Source organism: Trachemys scripta, chromosome 5, assembly GCF_013100865.1.
Source record: "Trachemys scripta elegans isolate TJP31775 chromosome 5, CAS_Tse_1.0, whole genome shotgun sequence".
In the NCBI taxonomy this organism is placed as follows: Eukaryota; Metazoa; Chordata; order Testudines; family Emydidae; genus Trachemys; species Trachemys scripta.
The window spans coordinates 6,942,233-6,960,726 of NC_048302.1; the positions used below are offsets into that span (position 1 = coordinate 6,942,233).

Consider the following 18,494-nt stretch of genomic DNA (forward strand, 5'->3'; position numbering starts at 1 on the left):
GGGGAGGGAGGGGCACCTCAGAGTGGGAGGGGGGGCGGGGAGCTGCCACAGGGCTGGGGGCGGGCACAAGGTGGAAGTTTTGTGTAGGTTGCGAAACTTCCTTGCACCGGCCCTGGTTTGAGATCCAGCTACAGGACCGTGCTCTCGCTAATCCAGACCAGGGCTTTGAACATGGCTCTCCCACACTCCAGCTGGTCTAACCACTGGGATTCTGGGGCTCTCTCTTTTCTTATTTCATGAAAAAAAATGAAATGTCTTGGATTTGGTCCACATCAGAACAGAAACAAATGCTGAAACCTCAATTTTTTCAGGAACTGGAATTTTTGTATTGCAGCCAGCCCTAGTTGGAATCCTGCACCAATTGGAATAGCCCCTTTCATTGGTAGCACTGACCCAGGAGGGAAACGAGGCCATCAAAGCTTCTACCAGCCCAAAATTTGGTGCTATCAAGTCTTCTAATAACACGTCCTAGTGAACAAAATTACATGGTGCATTGTATTTTCATTGGGTGCTGTTGGGTACTGAGCACTTCTGAAAATCCAGCCCCAGTGTCTATTTCAAGTAGACCTTTTGAGCCCACATGAAGCCCCATCCGAAGCCCTCTGATGTCAATAGAAAGACTCCCATTGACTTCAATGGCCATTGGAGCAGGCCTGTGGTTCTTCTATCCCATTTAGGCCAGAATTAGCGAGTGGTCTTGTTCTATGATAATAGTTTTGTTCACAGCACAATAAGTAGGCCTGACCTACTTCTGTTATCCAGATTCTCTGCTTTTTGCATCATGTTTCTAGTCTCTCCTTCAGACCAAATTTGCAAGCATCGAATAAAATCATCCCATGTGGCATGGTCAAAGGATCATGTAGTGCTTAAACACTGTAGCTGCATGTGTATTTATAACACAGAGAGATCCTCCTCCAAGATACACCAAAAAGAATATGGTAACAAGATGTGTAGCAGACAAGCTGGAACCAGTACAGAATAGATCGGAACCACATCTGGAGTGAGGCTAGGTACATTTTATATTCCTGGCACTAACGTCAATAAAGCAAACTCAATTTAAAGGATGTTGTCCATTCTGGCAATACAATGTAAATGGTCTCAAAACACTGTAAGATGCAATGATGCTGCGGCATCTTTTTTCACGTGCAGATGTTCTCAGGCCTCCAGTATGGGAAAGAAGCAACAGCTAGCAAGGCTCTGGAAGCAACCGCTATATGGGGGCACCACACAATTTTGTTCACTAACACATGGACCCTTAGAAGATTTGATGGGCCAAACATTTGGGCTGGGAGAAGACTTGAGGGCCCTAAGCCACCCTGTAATCACTGCAGTCCATTTACAGAGCAATGCCAGTTGGCTCAGGGCTGCCTGGTGGCGAATGAACTGGGATGGCTTGTGCTAACACAGGTAATATATCTAACCCAATGGTTTCACTAATTTTAAAGCCAGGAGCAACCACAATCATTTAGTCTGACAACCTGCATAACACAGGCCAGAGAATTCCACCCAACAATTTCTGCATCAAGTTCACATCTTGTGGTTGGCCTAGAGCATGCTTTTTAGAAAGACATCCAATTTTGATTTAAACACTTGATTTGTAGCCTTCTGAATAACAGTGACTGCCCACATTGATTCTCCATATACTGCTGTTAACAAGGAAAAAAACAAACTGAATTACAATTAGGAGAACAATTTTGCTAACCTCTGACTATATTTTCAAACAATGTGTTTTAACTGGCTGTAATTATAAGTCCCACACGGAGTAAGAATGATGGGAACTCTTTCACGAGTTGAAATCCATGCAATCAGAGCACCATGGTTTACCACATAACATCTACCATCAACGTCAGCAACCTCTGATTCTTTGGCCAACAGGGGTGGGAGTTGAGTATATGGAAGAGAGGAGGCAGAAAACACTCTGGGAACAGTCACATACCACAGTGGGAAACACCCTTGAGTTAAATTTGTTTGTTTACTATGATCCATTCAGTTGCCAAGTATATGCAATATAGGCGCAGAGGTAATCCAAGCAAAGCTTGGACAGGAACCAATGCTAATTTCAAGAGCTAAATCTCTTATTAATTCTCTAATCTGCACGTTTTGAAGAGCCAGACTCATGCACCTCTTTTCCAAGATGCGTTTGTGAAATTCATTCAATGTCCAGCAGGATGCAACTAAATTAATTTTCTCCTTTTTTTTTTTAAATAAAGGGTTCTAGAAAATGTCCATGTCTGAAATGTTCACTATCCACACGAATGATTCCTCTGATGGTGGAGTGTTATCTTGCTGACTCCAGATTGAATCCTAGTTCATAGCTTGGCATTTACCTAACATCTGTGGCATCCCAGTGCATTTGTATTAAAGCCAGTTAGAGCTGCTTACTGCAATGACAGAAGAGACAAACTTGGGACCAAATTTCTGCATTCTCCGCATTGGGCATGACAGAAAGTTTGTGTATTAGATTGGGATAATCCCCTGGTAGGTGTATGTAGTGTCTTAAGAGACGACTAAGAGGGGATATGATAGAGGCCTATACAATCATGAATGGTGTGGTGAAAGTAAATAAGGAAGTGTTATTTACTCCTTCTCATAACACAAGATCTAGGGATTACCAAATGAAATTAAAAGGCAGCAGGTTTAAAACAAACAAAAGGAAGTATTTTTTCACACAAAGCACAGTCAACCTGTGGAACTCCTTGCCAGAGGTGTGAAGGCCAACACTATAACAGGGTTCAAAAAAGAACTAGGTAAGTTGATGGAGGATTGGTCCATCAGTGGCTATGAGCTAGGATGAGCAAGAATGGTGTCCCTAGCCTCTGTTTGCCAGAGGCTGGGAATGGGCGACAGGGGATGAATCACTTGATGGTTACCTGTTCTGTTCATTCCCTCTGGGGCACCTGGCATTGGCCACTGTCGGTAGACAGGATGCTGGGCTAGATGGACTTTTGGTCTGACCCAGTATGGCCATTCTTATGTTCTTCATCGTAAACTTCCTTTAAGTAAGGTAGCAACTGAGATGGAGAGACTTAGGGACATGGTTGCTTTGAGTCAGCAAAACAGCACAACTGTCTGCCTGGCTGAATGCTTTCTCTGCCCTCTTTGCTATATGTGACGGTAAGATACTGTGAGGTTCCTTCTTTGCTTGGATGTTACCGCTGAGCAGGAAGGACAGATAGGATTGTTCCGTGCGGCAGGTGATCACACAGCCGCTTATGGCGAAAGAGTTGCTAGATAAAATAAGGGAGAAGCACGAGTCTCCAAAGGAACTTTTATGGTCAAGGTAATTGCTAACGCCAAAAGGACAAGACCATTTTCTTTTAAACATTGGGTCTCCTGTTCCCCGCTGTGTGTTGGGGAGAGGTTGCCGCCATGGACAAGGGGAGTTTTGCCCATGTGATATGCTCCCTTCATGCCAGAAGTCTCTCTGCAGAGGTGGAGCAGGTAGAAAGGGGCAGTGATCAAATGCCTGCTGGTCTCTGCTAGAGTCTTCCCAACCTGTCTCACGAAGTTCCTGGAGCCAGAGGACCTGTATTTTTCTTCCACATTGTGAAGCCCCCTTTAGAACTGCCTTTGAAGCCTAGCTCCTGCATTCGGTACTGTCCAGGGATATGTAGGAACCAGGCAGCAGAGTAGGCAAGGGGAATTGGAATGAATACCTCCTGCAGCCCCTGGGACCCATGTGTGTCTTGGAGGATCTGTGGATGAATGGAGTGCAGCTTCTTCCTGGGCTATGGGATTCAGACCAGGGCAGAATTCAAAGGGAACTCTGTGAATTATGTTTCCCAGGCTTCTCTCTCCCCTACAGTGATTATCCTGGCTTGGAGGTAGGATGGTACCCGGCATTTCTTACAGTGCTGGCCTTAAAAGTAATACAGTCTCCTTAAAATTAATATGGTTTGGATCTTATTCATTCCGCTCTCTATGCAAGGAAATGGGAATTTGCTATTGACTGAAAATCATATGTCAGAAAAAAGCCAAGCATCTAACTCATGAGACAATGAGAAAGCAGCTCACCAGCAGAATTACGAGAACTGGTCTGGTATTCTAGTGACCAGTCACTACTCAATCATGCCCATAGTGAGAGTCATGTAGGGCCAGATTTTCACAAAAGCTCAGCTCTCAGTTAGGCACCTAAGTAACAGGGCCAACTTTTCCAAAGCAGCTCCCTTTGAGGATAATGACGGGCGCTGAACCGTCTTAAAACCTGTCCCCTCCTTTAGCTACATACCTAAACGGAAGCTGAGCCCTTTTGAAAATCTGTCTCCGCTTGGGGGTTCTGAGCACTTTTGAGAACGTCAGGGTAAGTGAAGCATGTGATGTCATGAAAGGCCCCGTAGTGTCTATGCATTACCCTACAGTCATTAATCACTTGACCGCTTGCTTTTACTTATGCAGAACCCCTGCTTGGTTCAACGTGCAGGCTGGAGTGGGTGCGGAGAGTGAGGCAGGATGCACCAACTTCTTTTTAAACAACTTACTAAGGCCAAAGAGGACAGCAGCACACAGCAAAATTGCTGCTGTCACTTCACGATATAAAATCATTTATTTCCCCGATGAAAATTAAATTGATATTCCATCTATCCACCACATTGATTAATTGTACCATACTATACTTCATTATATTATTTTTTAATCTTCACTGAATACTACCCCGCCCCCTCCATTCACTGTGGGCTGGATCTATTCCTGGGTGTTATACCTGCATAGCACCAGGGAAGTCAATAAAGCTATGCTGCTTTGCATTACCTGAGGGCCTCACCCACTGTCTGACCTGCACACTGAATTCATTCCCATACAGCTGCTCCCCACAGAGCACAGAGATTGTCATGCTTCTCCCAGAAGCCCTTGCTCACTCCCAGTCAGATGCCTCAACGGAGGCAGTGCACGATCAAAATCCAGGGTATACAGGCCCCTTCAGGGTATAACCTGGTCTGAATGGCTGTGGTGAGGTATGAGCTCCTTTAAGACTAGGCATTCAGGGTGCTTTGTAGTCCTGAGGGAGAGCACCTGCCTGAGTTAAGGCATCCGGCGGGGAGCAAGCAAGGGCTTCTGGGAGCAGCAGGCTACATACAGCCCTCTGTGTGCTGAGCGGAGCAGCTGCTGCTGTTGTCTGTGGGCTGCTGAGTGTGAAGGCAACCAGGACAAGAGAAGTCCTGTTGCTGGGATCCCAGCGGAAAGGGAGCAAGGGAAAAGGTTCTGTGGGAAAGCCAGGGTGGTAAGTAGCTCTGGAGTGGACAGCTGCTCCTCTGTGTAGAGGCTGGAGCTGGAACCTGGGATACAGGGAGGGACGGGGTCCCTCAACGCCTCAGCTGTGCTACCCGAAGGTGGGGAGGGAAAACTCTTCACTCCAGGGGTGGAGGGGCTGGCTTGAACCCCAGCAGCAATGGGGTGAAAGGACAAATTTTGCTTAAGACTTCTTAGTCCCTGGTAGCATCTTGTGTTTTGACTGGCCTGTGGAAGCCTGCTGTTCTTAATGACACTAAAGCACACATGCTTCCAGCTGCCAGAGAGATACATACACCCGCTCACAGTGGGACTGATGTGACAGGCAGGCCTTGTTCTGGCTCTCTGCACACGGGTGGTTTCACCCTGACGGAGGCAGGGGCCCTGACTCTGGCCCCAAGTTTGCAGAGTGGTTTGAGTTACTTTAGAATAAAAAAAAAGCTCTATTATACCGGCAAGCTACTGCAGTAAAAGTGAAACAAGGTAACCATCTCGGCCTGATGCAACTCCCATTCATTCAAGTTTCCTTGACTTAAACAGCAGTTGGACTGGTCCCTTGGATTGATATCCCCTGACTTTTCTTTGAACTCCCTGAAAACGACAGGACTTGAGTTTGCAGCATTTAACCGAAACGTTTGGTTTGCTTTAGTGTTACTCCTCTCTCTCACCACAGGGATAAAATGATGGTGCTACAGCTGGCATATGTTCTGCAGTGACTAAAATGTGCCAATCTGTTGGTACATTGATTTAAAGCATAACCTTGCAGCCATGGTCCAGGACCCTTCTGTGCTAGGTGCTGTACAAACAGAACACAAAGACAGGGCCTGCTCCAAAGACCTTACAATCTAAGTAGACTCATAGAATCATAGACTTTAAGGTCAGAAGGGACCATCATGATCTTCTAGTCCGATCTCCTGCACAATGCAGGCCATAGAATCTCACCCAGCCACTCCTGTAACAAACCCCTGACCAATGTCTGAGCTACTGAAGTCCTCAAATCGTGGATTAAAGACTTCAAGGTGCAGAGAATCCTCCAGCAAGTGACCTGTGCCCCATGCTGCAGAGGAAGGTAAAACCCCCCCAGAGCCTCTGCCAATCTGCCCTGGAGGAAAATTCCTTCCCGGCCCGAAATATGGCGATCAGATAAACCCTGAGCATGTAGGCACATATAGCCCTAGAGTGTATGACTCCATTGTGCTAGGCATTGTCTATGTATGATGAGAGACCATCCTCATTTAGGGTACATCTATACTACCCGCCGGATCGATGTATCATGGATCGATTTATCGTGTCTTATCTAGACGCAATAAATTGATCCCTGGATCGACGCCCGTACTCCACCTTAGCAGGAGGAGTAAGCAGAGTCGATGGGGGAGCCATGGCGGTCGACTCGTCGCCGTGAGGCTGGCCAGGTAAGTCTAACTAAGATACTTTGACTTCAGCTACGCGAATAATGTTGCTGAAGTTGTGTATCTTAGCTCGAACCACCCCCCCACACCGCAGTGTAGCCCAGGCCTTAGACTTCAAGCTCTTCAAAGCAGACAAGACAAAGAGTCGGAGGGGAAAGAGCGATGAAGTGTCATGCTCACGGTTAATGGCAGAGGCAGGAAGAGGATCTAGGTTAAGAGTCCTATCCATTACACCGCATCACCTCCCTTTCTCTCAAGGAAGCAAGCACTCATTAATACAGACGGATCTCGAAAATTAAGCTATACTTAGGTAACTTTGTTTTCAGTTTTTGCTGATTTTTACTGAAAATTCCCCAGGTTTTACAAAAAATAGCAAGTTTTTACTGATTTTTCACCCAAATTTCGGACCATTCCAGTATACGGAAATATGGATTATGTTAAGAAAATCCAACCTATGACATTAGGTGGATGTGTTTATGTTACTAATAAATTAGTCTACGTGTAAACGTGAGCTGGCTGCTAAAGTAAGGCAAGGCAGTAGAAAATACGTATGCATACCCAGGTATATGTACTATTCATATACAGTTCATGAAATAAACCACAGCTTACATGGCTTTTATTTGAAATACTCTTACTTTTATCTATTTGTTGCTTTTTTCCTCTCCTCCTGTCCCCCAATATTAACCTCAATATTTAGCCAGAAAACTGTGAAGTTAATTTTTCGTACTGATTTTTACTTATTTTTTAATTTTCATAATAAACACGGATACATTCCCACTAAATTTTAAATGAAATAAAAATGGAGACCAAAGGGCTTTTGCTATAGTTGACTGGAGAAGTTTGTAAATGTAGCTGAAATTATGTCATTTATCAACAGGCATCCTTTGGCAGACCTTCATCTTTAAACATAATACTGATGGACTCCGATAAAAACCACATCAGTGGTACTACAGCAGTCTGCCAAGGGAGACAGTCTTTACTCCATGCAGACTTACTTCTCTTTGTGCAAAGCTTGTTTTGAGCTGCTGCATAAAAGGACATTCAATAAAAGAAATTTCAGGGGGAAAGCAAAATCATTTCACTGGGCCTTTTAAAAGCAGCTGTCACTTTCAGACTGAAAACACTCGGCCAGTTCTGTCTCTGATAGCAAAGAGTGGCTTTGGCAAGTACTTACATCTTGATTGGTCATCTCCCAGTAGGGCCTCTCTCCATAAGACACTACTTCCCACATCACTATCCCATAGCTCCAGACGTCGCTGGCCGAGGTGAATTTGCGGAAGGCGATGGCTTCTGGGGCTGTCCATCTGATTGGGATCTTCCCTCCCTTGTGTGAAAAAAAACAGAAGGTGTGGGGGGGGGGGGGGGAGAGAAAAGCAACATTTCTTACAGCATCGAGGGAGATTTTTTTCAGTTCCTGAATGATGCTGGAAAGAGATGTAGAATTTTAAAGTAAATCTGCTTGACAGCATGGGGCCTTTCTCCATATTATCTCAGCCCATAAGCATTTGCAGCTGACTACTAATTGGCTGACCTGAAGGGTTGTTGTTTAAATTCCGTTTGAATGCTGGAACGCGTTTAGCATTCACATCTCCATTATGTTGCGCTGGTTGGTAGGGGGAAAAGCCAAGTGCTCCAGCAATCGATACAGTGAACTTTCAAGAGTTTCTGACAGCAAATGGGGAAGGAACAAACACCTTAAAAGCTCTAGGTGACTCTGGGGTAATGTGAACCTCATTCAAATTACAGGGCAGGAGGCTGGATTTTATTTTACAGATCTTTGACCCCAATCCTGCAGTTGGAACCAGGTAGGTGGGCCACTGAAATCAACAAGGTTCCACATGAATGCAAAGTCAGCCAGTGCAAACTTGATTGCAAGATAGAAGCCTACCTAAGAGATGGGGAGACCAGATGAGTGACAAAAACATCAATGATTCCTTTTCTCTTTGATTATTATTGATTTTTTGTAATATTTCTTGCATAACTAATGTCTCCCTGCATATATCTAGGGATTTCAGATTTAGGGATTTCTCCCTGCTTTCTAATTTTTCAATGTTTAACTTTATGCACATTATAATAACACTTTAATGATAATATAAATCATCTCTAAGATATTCAGGATTAAAAAGAGGATTTTAGTCAGGGTTTAAAGAATTGTTTTCCTTGAATTATATCAAAATAGGTCCCCCTTTGAAGGCCCTTGCTCCCAGGAATGAACTACCCGCAAGGCTGGGGGATATTCAGGGAACCTCTTCAGACAATTTTTACCTCTGCAAAAACAGTAAAATTTGGGGTATATTTTTAGAAAACCTTATTCTTGCAATTTTTCTTCAGTGAAGCATTATTAGTTCAAACCTTAAGCCAGTGGGGGTCAGATTCTTAGCTAGTGCCACTCAGCATATCATAACTGTTTATCCCAGATGAATATCTGGCTCCAAGAAACCCTTATGTGCCTAACTAGGTTCTGAGCCTCTAATGTACAGGTAGACTCCAGTTGCCTACATTTTTCCAGGGTGAAATCTCCAGATAAGGTGGTGGCTCTGAGTTACTGGAGGGTTCTGAGCACAGATGGTGAATTTATGTTACATACAATATGATGCTTTAATCATATGTGTAAAAAAAAAATTACACCTGTTTGCATGAAGCTCTGTGGGATTTCTTTCGGTGGTCTGCAAGGGTCTGTTCTTGATTCTTGTTGCCTGGGTTCGAGCTGCCTGCCTCTAACAAGTTCTGTCTCAATGAGCAAGTCTACTCTGGACCTCCCGAAACATGGGATGGGCAGCACTCGTAGCCTATCAGTCACATGGCTTGGCCGCCTGCCTCTTGTGCCTAGGACCTGCCCATGTTTTAACCACAGAATCCCAACTTGGATTTTCACTCTGGAGAAAGGAGTAACATGGATGGGCTTAGTTCACACCCCTTTTTCACTCCCTTTTGGCTTTGTATCACTTCTCTTTCCAGGTCATACTATATTCCAACTATATTCAACAGGCAAGTGCCAAAAAGGAGCTTAACTTTAGACTTCTAAGTCCATATTTAGGTATCTCAATAAGCAGCCTGATATTTCACAGGTGTTGACCACGCAGCAGTCCTCTCTGAAGACAATAGGAACAACCGGGGTGCTGGGTGCTTTTGAAAATCAGGCAATTACTTAGTTGCCAAAATATACGAGCCTAGTGTTAGACTCCTATTTTTTAAAATAATCTCAGCTGCGTTACCTCATTTCTCACACCGATGCAAAGTTACACCTACTCCAGCTACCGAGTGCATTTTCTGTTACAAAATAGAGTAAGTCAACTGAAGCCTGCCCAGGATTGAGCCATCAGATAAACTCTCCCCACACCTGCCCTCTTCTGTGTGCAGCTTTGTTTTTTATGACAACGTAGAGCCCCATTTTCAAAAGAGCTCGGCACCCAACAGCTCCTGTTTAGGCCCCTACATATACAACCAGATTTCAAAAGAGCTCATGGCCAATGTAGGCACCTAAGTGAAATGACGCCTGATGGACACTGAGCCCATTTCAAAATCCGGCTCCAACTGCGAGCGTGAGCATTTTTGAAAATGCCACTTGGCCATTTCCCTCATTTCCTTTAGTTCAATGGTCCAGTATCCCCAGAACCTACCCTTGTTGTGTACGCTGCTTCAGGGTCATCTTCTAGGACTCTGGACAGCCCGAAGTCAGACACTTTGCACACTAAATTGCTGTTGATGAGGATGTTTCTGGCAGCAAGGTCTCTATGTACGTAACCCATGTCTGACAGGTACTTCATGCCTGACGCAATGCCTCTCAGCATCCCAACCAGCTGAATGACAGTGAACTGCCCATCGTTCTTCTGCAAAGACAAGGGGGGATTTCAATCACAGTGTGCAGTGTTCTTCACACCCTGAGTTACACACATGCACAAATAACAGAGTGAGGGGCAAGTCTCATGCAAAGGCAAATAGGTGAATTCATAATTAATGACCATGATGCTCTGGCCCAGAGGCTCCTGAAGGTGTCATAGTTTGGAATAGTGATCTCTAAAGACTAAGCTGAGACAACAGAGTTCTTAACTTATGATTAGAGAATTACCTAATGTAACACTTATAGTGTAGACACATATCTATGTAAGCAGGGTCAGAATGAATTCTCCCCTGACAGCTAGCTAGGAGAGGGAGAGACTTCAGGAACAAACTGTATTTACATGCACCTATTCTGCTTAGATATCCAGCAGCTAGAGCGGTGTTGCTCAAAGTAATCAACTTTGGCTGGTGTTGGGTTACAAATCACTTTAGTACTGAATGCAGGGATAATGAAATGCTGTTATCAATGGTGCTGTCATTATGGTATGAATAAAGGGGAGGAGAACTGTGCTTAACCTGTCCCAAATGAGGCAGTCACCCTCAGTTGAAAGGACCCCAGTAAGCCAGGGGCTCAAATGCGAGACCCCTGTGAAAGTAAGAGGGGTGAGGACTCTCCCCAAGGGTCCCCAGTCTGGTTAAACCTGTTCCTCTCCACTGTTCAAAGAAAAGGCTAAATAGACTTCATTAGGAGCCTCTTTGTTATTTTAAATGCTCAATCCGAGCTGAAATCAGTTGTGGTGGGACTGTATGTCTGCCCAGCCTGCTAAGAGCTAAAAATCACTAAGGACTTGTCTACACTGGCACTTTACAGCGCTGCAACTTTCTCACTCAGTGGGGTGAAAAAACACACCCCTGAGCACTGCAAGTTTCAGCTATGCCCCTCGTGGAGGTGGGTTTTTATATACGCTGCGAGAGCTCTCTCCCACCACTGGTGCCGTGACTACACAAGGCACGTTAAAGCACTGACATGACCAGCATTTTAACGTTGCTAGTGAAGACGTGCCCTAAGAGACTGACCTGCAGAGGTCACAGTGGAGACGCAGGTGGCAACAGAAGTTGACTGACTGATGGGTGGCTGGCAGGAGCGGCCTGTGAGAGCGGCGAGCAGGTGGCTGGTGAGGTGGCCAGTAGAGCGAGTGGCTGGCAGGGCGGCCAATGGAACAAGCAGTTTGCAGGGTGGCCCGAGCAGCTGGCAGGGCAACCAGCCAGAACAAGTGCTCAGATGGTGGAGCAAGGAAGGTGCCTTCTTCCCCGGGTGGGAGGTGAACTCACACAGATGCACCTCTGAACCCTGGGTCCTCATTGACCAAGGACAACCACTGTGAGTGGGGTATGGTGAGGAAGCAGAGGCGGGCACGGGGAAAGGGACTTTTGGTTATAGAACACAAGAACATGAGGTGGAAGGCACTGCCCCACGCACTCTGGGGTGGTTGTTCTGCTCACAGTTTTATGGTTATGAATCCTGCTTGTGTCATTTTCCGTAATTAATATTGGGTGACTTCTCTCCTTTCATTAAAAGTTTCTTTTCTACACTCAGACTCTGTTCTTGTGAGTGGGGGAGTATTGGCTCGAGCCGGTTCTGTGTTGTAAGGAACCCCTAGATATTGAACCGGCCCTGGTTGCTGCCGGCTCCACCTGGCAGAAGGGTTATATATGTAAAAACCCCACGAGTGACAATCCCTCCGAGTCAAGGTTGTAAACAACATAGGTCACATGCAAACCCTCCTCTCCCCCCGGTGTGTCTTGCCCACGTGATCTAATGCTCACTACTGACAAAGTGCCATCAAAACACATGTAAATCTTTACTCCACAGGGTCATCTGGAGGGTTGGTGCCAAAATGCAGCTGTGTAAAGGGAGGCATGAAAACCAGTGCTTTTCGATGCAGAGCTCCTCAGAGAAAGAAAAAGAATACTTTGTATTTTGTTGTTATTCTATTTATTTGTTGTTATTTTATTTATTTGTATTGTGGTAGATGGAGCTAGGACTTGGGGAGCTGTAACTTCACCAGCACTTCACAGTATTTCTCAGGGGGAATGACCTTTACAGGAGACCCCACTGTCCGCCAAGAAAAACCATCTGAGCATTTTGAATCTTACCTTTAAAAAGGTGTCGAGAGAGCCGTTCTCCATGTACTCTGTCACTATCATTACTGGCTTACCTGAAAAAAGGAAGATCACAAGTTTATTAGCTGCAATTAATCTAAAAGAAAACCCCCAGAGTTTGTCCACTCTGATTCTTAATGTGCACACACAGCCATGTTGAACCCATCTGTCAATCACAAACGTGTACAGTAACACAGCGAGAGACAATCCCTGCCCCAAAGAGCTTCCAGTCTAAATAGACAAGACTTGCAATGGGTGGGATAAAGGAAATATTGTTATCCTCACATTAGAGATGGGGAACTAAGTCACAGAGAGGTTAGGTGATAAGGTCACACAGGGATTCAGGAGAAGGACCAGAAATTGAACCAGATCATGAGTCCGGCCCAGGGCCTTAACCACCAACTCAGCTTCATCTTTTCTCCTTGAGTGAGCTGAAAGTCTGTGAAATGTGCTGTGTTCGAAGGAACCCAGGTTCCATTGCACCAGATGAAACTTCCCAACCACTGTGGGGAGCTAAGTTAATGGAGGAGGAGAAGGAAGTAGAGTGGCCACTCTTCCGGATGTTGAACTGTATGAGGTACTGAAGAACCTCTGCAAAGACCTACCAAAACCGGCACAAAAGGGAGGAAGTAGAACTTCCAATCACAACCCCCAAACCCTCTCCAAGCTCCAACCCAGAGCTGTGTGAAGGAATGTCATCACACACACGGATGCAAAAATGTACTACATCAGGTCTAAATGACATGACCTCTTGTACAAATGGGCGATATTCATTCCAGGTATCATTCCAGTGATGCTGGGGGGACAAATGTGGCCTGATGATTTGTGCTTCATCATGAGTGTTGCGGGTTCAGAGAGCTCAGTGCTATGCTGCAGCTCTTTTGCCCAGGTGGAACAGTGCTCCAGGTGAAGGCAATAATCAGTGTGAAAAACATGATTGATGCGTATCTAGAATGCCCGTTGCCCTTTTTTTATTTTCAGATAGGTATTTTTTTTTATTTTTTTAGCCTATGGAACTCATTGCCACAGGATGTTGATGCCAGGAACTTAGTGGGATTCAAAGAAGGATTAGACACGTCTATGGATAACAACAATATCCAGAGTTAAAATAGGAACTACATTTAAAAAATTACTTTGGAAGTGAATACCCTACGCTTTAGAGTTTAAACCAATCTCTAACTAGTGAAGGCAGATCATCATAACTGCCTACTAAGGGTTTTTTGTTTGCTTGTTTGGTTTTTTTACACCTTCCTCTGAAATACCAGGTGCTGCCCACTGTTAAAGACAGTCCCTCAGTCCCGCGCTGCTTCCAGCAGCCCCCATTGGCCTGGAGCAGCGAACTGTGGCCAGTGGGAGCCGCGATCGGCCGAACCTGCGGACGCGGCAGGTAAACAAACCGGTCCGGCCCGCCAAGGGCTTTCCCTGAACAAGCGGCATCCCAAGTTTGGGAAACACTGGACTATAGGATGGACAAGCTGACTCAGTACACCAGTTTCTATGTTTAAAAAGAAGTGCACCCAATTACACCCAGGAACTCTACTGTGGTTGCAATTAGAGCCAGAATTTGGCTGTGGATATTAAGTATACTCTCTACTGAATATGGTAACAGAAAAAGGAAGGATTTTCTCCAGATATGTGTACTGAAAATATGGCCTAATTCAGGGAGTAAGAAAAAAGGTGATCCAAACAAAAGTTCCAAAAAGACAGCGGCCTCCAACAGTTGGTAGGAATAAGAATGTTTTTCCAACTCCATTTGATGAATTTTCATGCCCGAGTCATTTTAATGGTAATTATATATAGTTTTTGCTCAGTTTTTATATCTAATTTCTCGCTAGCTTGCCACAACGAGATAGCAATAATTAGTGTGGCTTGCTCCAGGCCTTGTAAATTCAATGAAATCTTATAAAGAACATGTAAATTATTTTTTATTTAAATCAATTTCCATTAACTAGCATGAAGCACAGACAAAAGAGAAACCATCAATTATTTCTAAACTGCATTACAATGACTCGCGTAGAAATGATCAGCTACAGCGGCTGCATGTCATAACATGATTATAAAGGTAACTGCTCTTAAAATAATTTCCTATTTTGCTGTTTAAGTTGATCTTAATCTTTGTACATTCCTGTCATGTTAATTGACTAATAAATTTGACTAATTTATGGTTTAATAATCTCTGTAAATAAACATAATTGTGTATTCATCAATCAAAACACTGAGTGCCGTGCAGATATGACCCTGGAGCATTGTGGGTTTGCATTTCTTTAATTTCTTAATGAGCATTGGAGTTACCCCCTTGTATGAGTTAAAGATTTGGCAGCTGTATTATTATTCATATTACCGTGGCAGCTCGGGGCTCTACGTGAGATCAGGACCTTGTACAAACATAGTCTCTGCCACAAAAGATCTTACAATCTAAACAAATAAGGACAGGAGAGGAAACAGAGGTGTGGTCACTGGATGATCAGTGGCAAAACTAGGAAAAGAACCCAGCTCTTTAGTACTTGAGCCACTCAACCCCTTGCCACTGCCGCTCCCTCAACAGTGGTATCGCTCTCGCCATTGTAACGACATTTGGTGTTTGTCCTCTGTCAATCTTATGTGCTTCAGGAAGAAGGGTGTGTATTGTAATCTACGTGTGCAAAAGGGGGAATCTGAGGTATTGATCGGTGAAGTGACTTGCCCAACATCACATAGCAAGTCTGTGATTGAACTTGGAACAGAGCTCTGTGGCCTCCCTATTCACTGGCCCCGTTCGGCTTCCCTGAGTCCAAGTTCGCTATAAAGCCCTAAGACTGTTTTCTGGGAGAAACCTCTGACCTGGCAGGTCGACCACCCCTGAAGTGAATGATAAATGATTACCTCTCAGTGAGTGCTCTAACCACTGGTCTATAGAGCGATCCTCAATTGTCCTCTGGCCCAATTAATCTTTAATTAAAGTGGGATGGCTTGAACAAGAGAGACTGAGGGAGTCCCATATCAGAATACCCCATAGTCAGAGCACTCACCTCAGAGAGGGGAGATGTCTATGCAAATCCCTTCTCCTCATCAGGCAGAATGGGGAACTGATATGGGCCCCCTACATCCCAGGCATGTACCCTAACCACTGGGCTAAGGGTTATGAGGGAAGCTCTACAATGCCTAAGTCCCTATGTAGATCTGAGCCTGTTCGCCTTTAAATCAGTACCACTGGTGACATAGCAGCATCTGCTGGAAATAGCTGTACAAACGTAACTGGATTTCTGTTCTGCTCTCCTACTTCTTCTGTAGGAGCGGGGCAGCTTTTTTTGCCCAGAAGAGTGTAGAGTGCTTTTTCCAGGGAAGAGCTGGCAGAGCACAGCATCCTATAGACGAAGTACTCAGCACCTTGCAGGACCAGGGCTGGGGTTTCTTTCTTCCAGACAAGTTAAGGCTTGCTCAGGGCCTGGTATATTCCCATTTTGCTATTCTTTGAAAGGTTGTTGGTTTTTAATGTGAAAAAAAGTCAGTCTTTTAAATAAAAAGAGCCCGTGAAACTCCCCAAAGCCCCTGCGGTGCGTGTATTATAGCAAGATGTCTCTGTGCATCATAAATGAGTAATTGAAGGTAAAAGACAGGCTCTTCAGTCATAAAATCTCTGCAGACATCGCTGCATTTATGGTGTGCCCCGTTTAAGGACAGATTGCAAAGGACTGTAAAGTTGGGTCCCTTATCTCTGACACTAACAGGGAGTGTTAGAGGAAGGATAGCAACTCAATCTGACACCACACTGAGTACTACTTCAGGCTCCCAACTTCAGTCTCAATTAGAAGATTTCCTACCACTTATGTTTCATTATCAGTGTGCTGCAAATTGAGAGTAATTGTAGAATAAATTAGCATCATACCAGCCAGCATGAAACTAAAATGACAAACAGAGTGAGATTCAACAAGTGCCGGCACAGGGACGGGGGGGTGGGAAGTCATAGGAGCCTAGATAAGAAAAAGACCCAAAAATCGGGACTGTCCCTATACAATCAGGACATCTGGCCACCCTAGTCATTTACACAAATGGTAGATCAGTGAGAAGGGGCACGAATGTAGCTCAGGCCCTGATCAGCTTTGTGAAGTGGACTTGTCTCTTTGTGGCACCGAGAGACTAAGTGAGAAGCCTGTGGCAAAGTAGGGAATTGAACCCTTCAGAGAATTTTTACTGATGAGAAAGTGAGGCGCCGAGAAACAATGTGACTTATGCAAGGGCACACAGAAAGCCTTGATAGAACACAGAATGGAATGCAGGTCCCCCAGTCCCAGGCTAACACCTAACCATGCCTCCTGCCTCCCTCACATTTGCACAGGGTAAAATGTCACTCGGTTGATTTAGCTAGGCACTTACAGGATTCAGGGCCTCTCACTGACTCCCAATAGGGCTTGGGCTCCTAAATCCCTTAGGCAGATCTGAAAAATCTCCCCATATTTATTATCCAGCATTCACTCTATTTTTCAGATGACTGTGTGCTAATTATGTAAACAATCCAGGACTTTGTTGGGGTTTGTTGTTTATATTTAAAGATCTGGTTTTCTTTCAAAATGGAATTTTAGCCTGATAAAGATCAAGAAAGGGGTCAGTGGCTACAGTTTTGGATGGACTATTGAAAGAGGAGGTAAACATGGTTTTACATTACTTCAATTTAGATTACATTTTGATTTTGAATTTAAATTAATTATTTTTCCTCCAGCTCTTGAAAATTTTGGGGTTTGGGAACACAGCAACGGAAATAGACCAGGGTTGACCAAGATCAGCTGACTCTTCTAAAGCAATTTTTAAACAATTTTTTTAAAGCAATTTTTAGTTCAGACAACTTCTTTTCTAAGCTATATGGCATACGAAGGGATGCTATTGGTTGTATGGTATGTGTCAGTGTCAGAAACAAACAAGACAAAGTTAAAGAAGTTCAGAGGTGGAGCGGGCAGGGCTAGTATTTTCCGCTTATTTAGTTGTGATTTTCTTACTCTCATATGAATTATAATATATGATGTAACTGATATAAGTACCATATAGATGGAGGCCGATAGATCTGCAGTCAGGAGATTGGTGAACACACGATAACTTGCCTATGGCTGCATTACCTGTCCCCCAATCCCTCTCCCTGAGATTTAATCTCACATCCAATCCCCTGAGCAGCTTCAAGGATTTGAAGTCAATGGAAAGATTTGTGCAGATTTCAATGACTTTGGGTCAGACCCTCAAACAGCATTGCGCTAAGAAAAAACAACCCTCCTTCTCTAAATGTGGAATTCTGACCCACAAGTAACACCTATCCAAGGCCCAGGATGCACAAGACTCAGGCCTGGATCAGGCCAAAAAAATGTCACAGTTTGATTTAGTTGTGGATTGGTCCTGCTTTGAGCAGCGGATTGGACTAGATGACCTCCTGAGGTCCCTTCCAACCCTGATATTCTATGATTCTATGATTAAAGTCCAATATTACACATCCCTGTAGGGCTAGACAAAAGATTTTTCCACCAAGAACCACAGAAGGGTCATAGAGTTCATATGACCTGGCAGATCATGCATTGGCCTGAGACTGTGGTTCTGTTCCCAGCTTGGTCAGTGACTTTGGGCTAGCCACTTTAACGGCTCTCTGCCTCAGTTTCCCCATTTGTAATAATGATACTGACCTCCTTTGTACTGACGAAAGTGCTACATAAGAGTTAGGTATTCTCATCATGTTGGTTTTATGCCTAGAAAGGCTATGTAAGGTTAACGCTGAGAGTGTTTGATGTTCTCTTGCTCTGTTGAACTCATGGTACCTAAGACACAAGGCTTCTCATCCCAGGTTCATACCAATAAAACCTCTACACTACGTCTCACAACCATGTATTCTATGGTTAGTTAGATAAAATTGTTCATTGGATTTTAGCTCTTAAGTGATATATTTAAAAGTTACCGTTCATTGTA

At 44.4% G+C, this 18,494-nt stretch overlaps 1 protein-coding gene across 13 annotated transcripts in view; it reads right to left on the reverse strand.

Moving 5' to 3' along the window:
• The window catches only part of EPHA5 (EPH receptor A5), a 323,509-nt gene that overhangs the window by 80,455 nt on the left and 224,560 nt on the right, over nt 1-18,494 (reverse strand). For all 13 annotated transcript variants that reach the window (XM_034771961.1, XM_034771956.1, XM_034771968.1 and 10 more), the window contains 3 exons: nt 12,570-12,631; nt 10,253-10,462; nt 7,807-7,956 (listed from right to left, as the gene is read on the reverse strand). In XM_034771961.1, the coding sequence (XP_034627852.1) occupies nt 7,807-7,956; nt 10,253-10,462; nt 12,570-12,631 (422 nt within the window). The remainder of the gene's footprint in view (nt 1-7,806; nt 7,957-10,252; nt 10,463-12,569; nt 12,632-18,494) is intronic.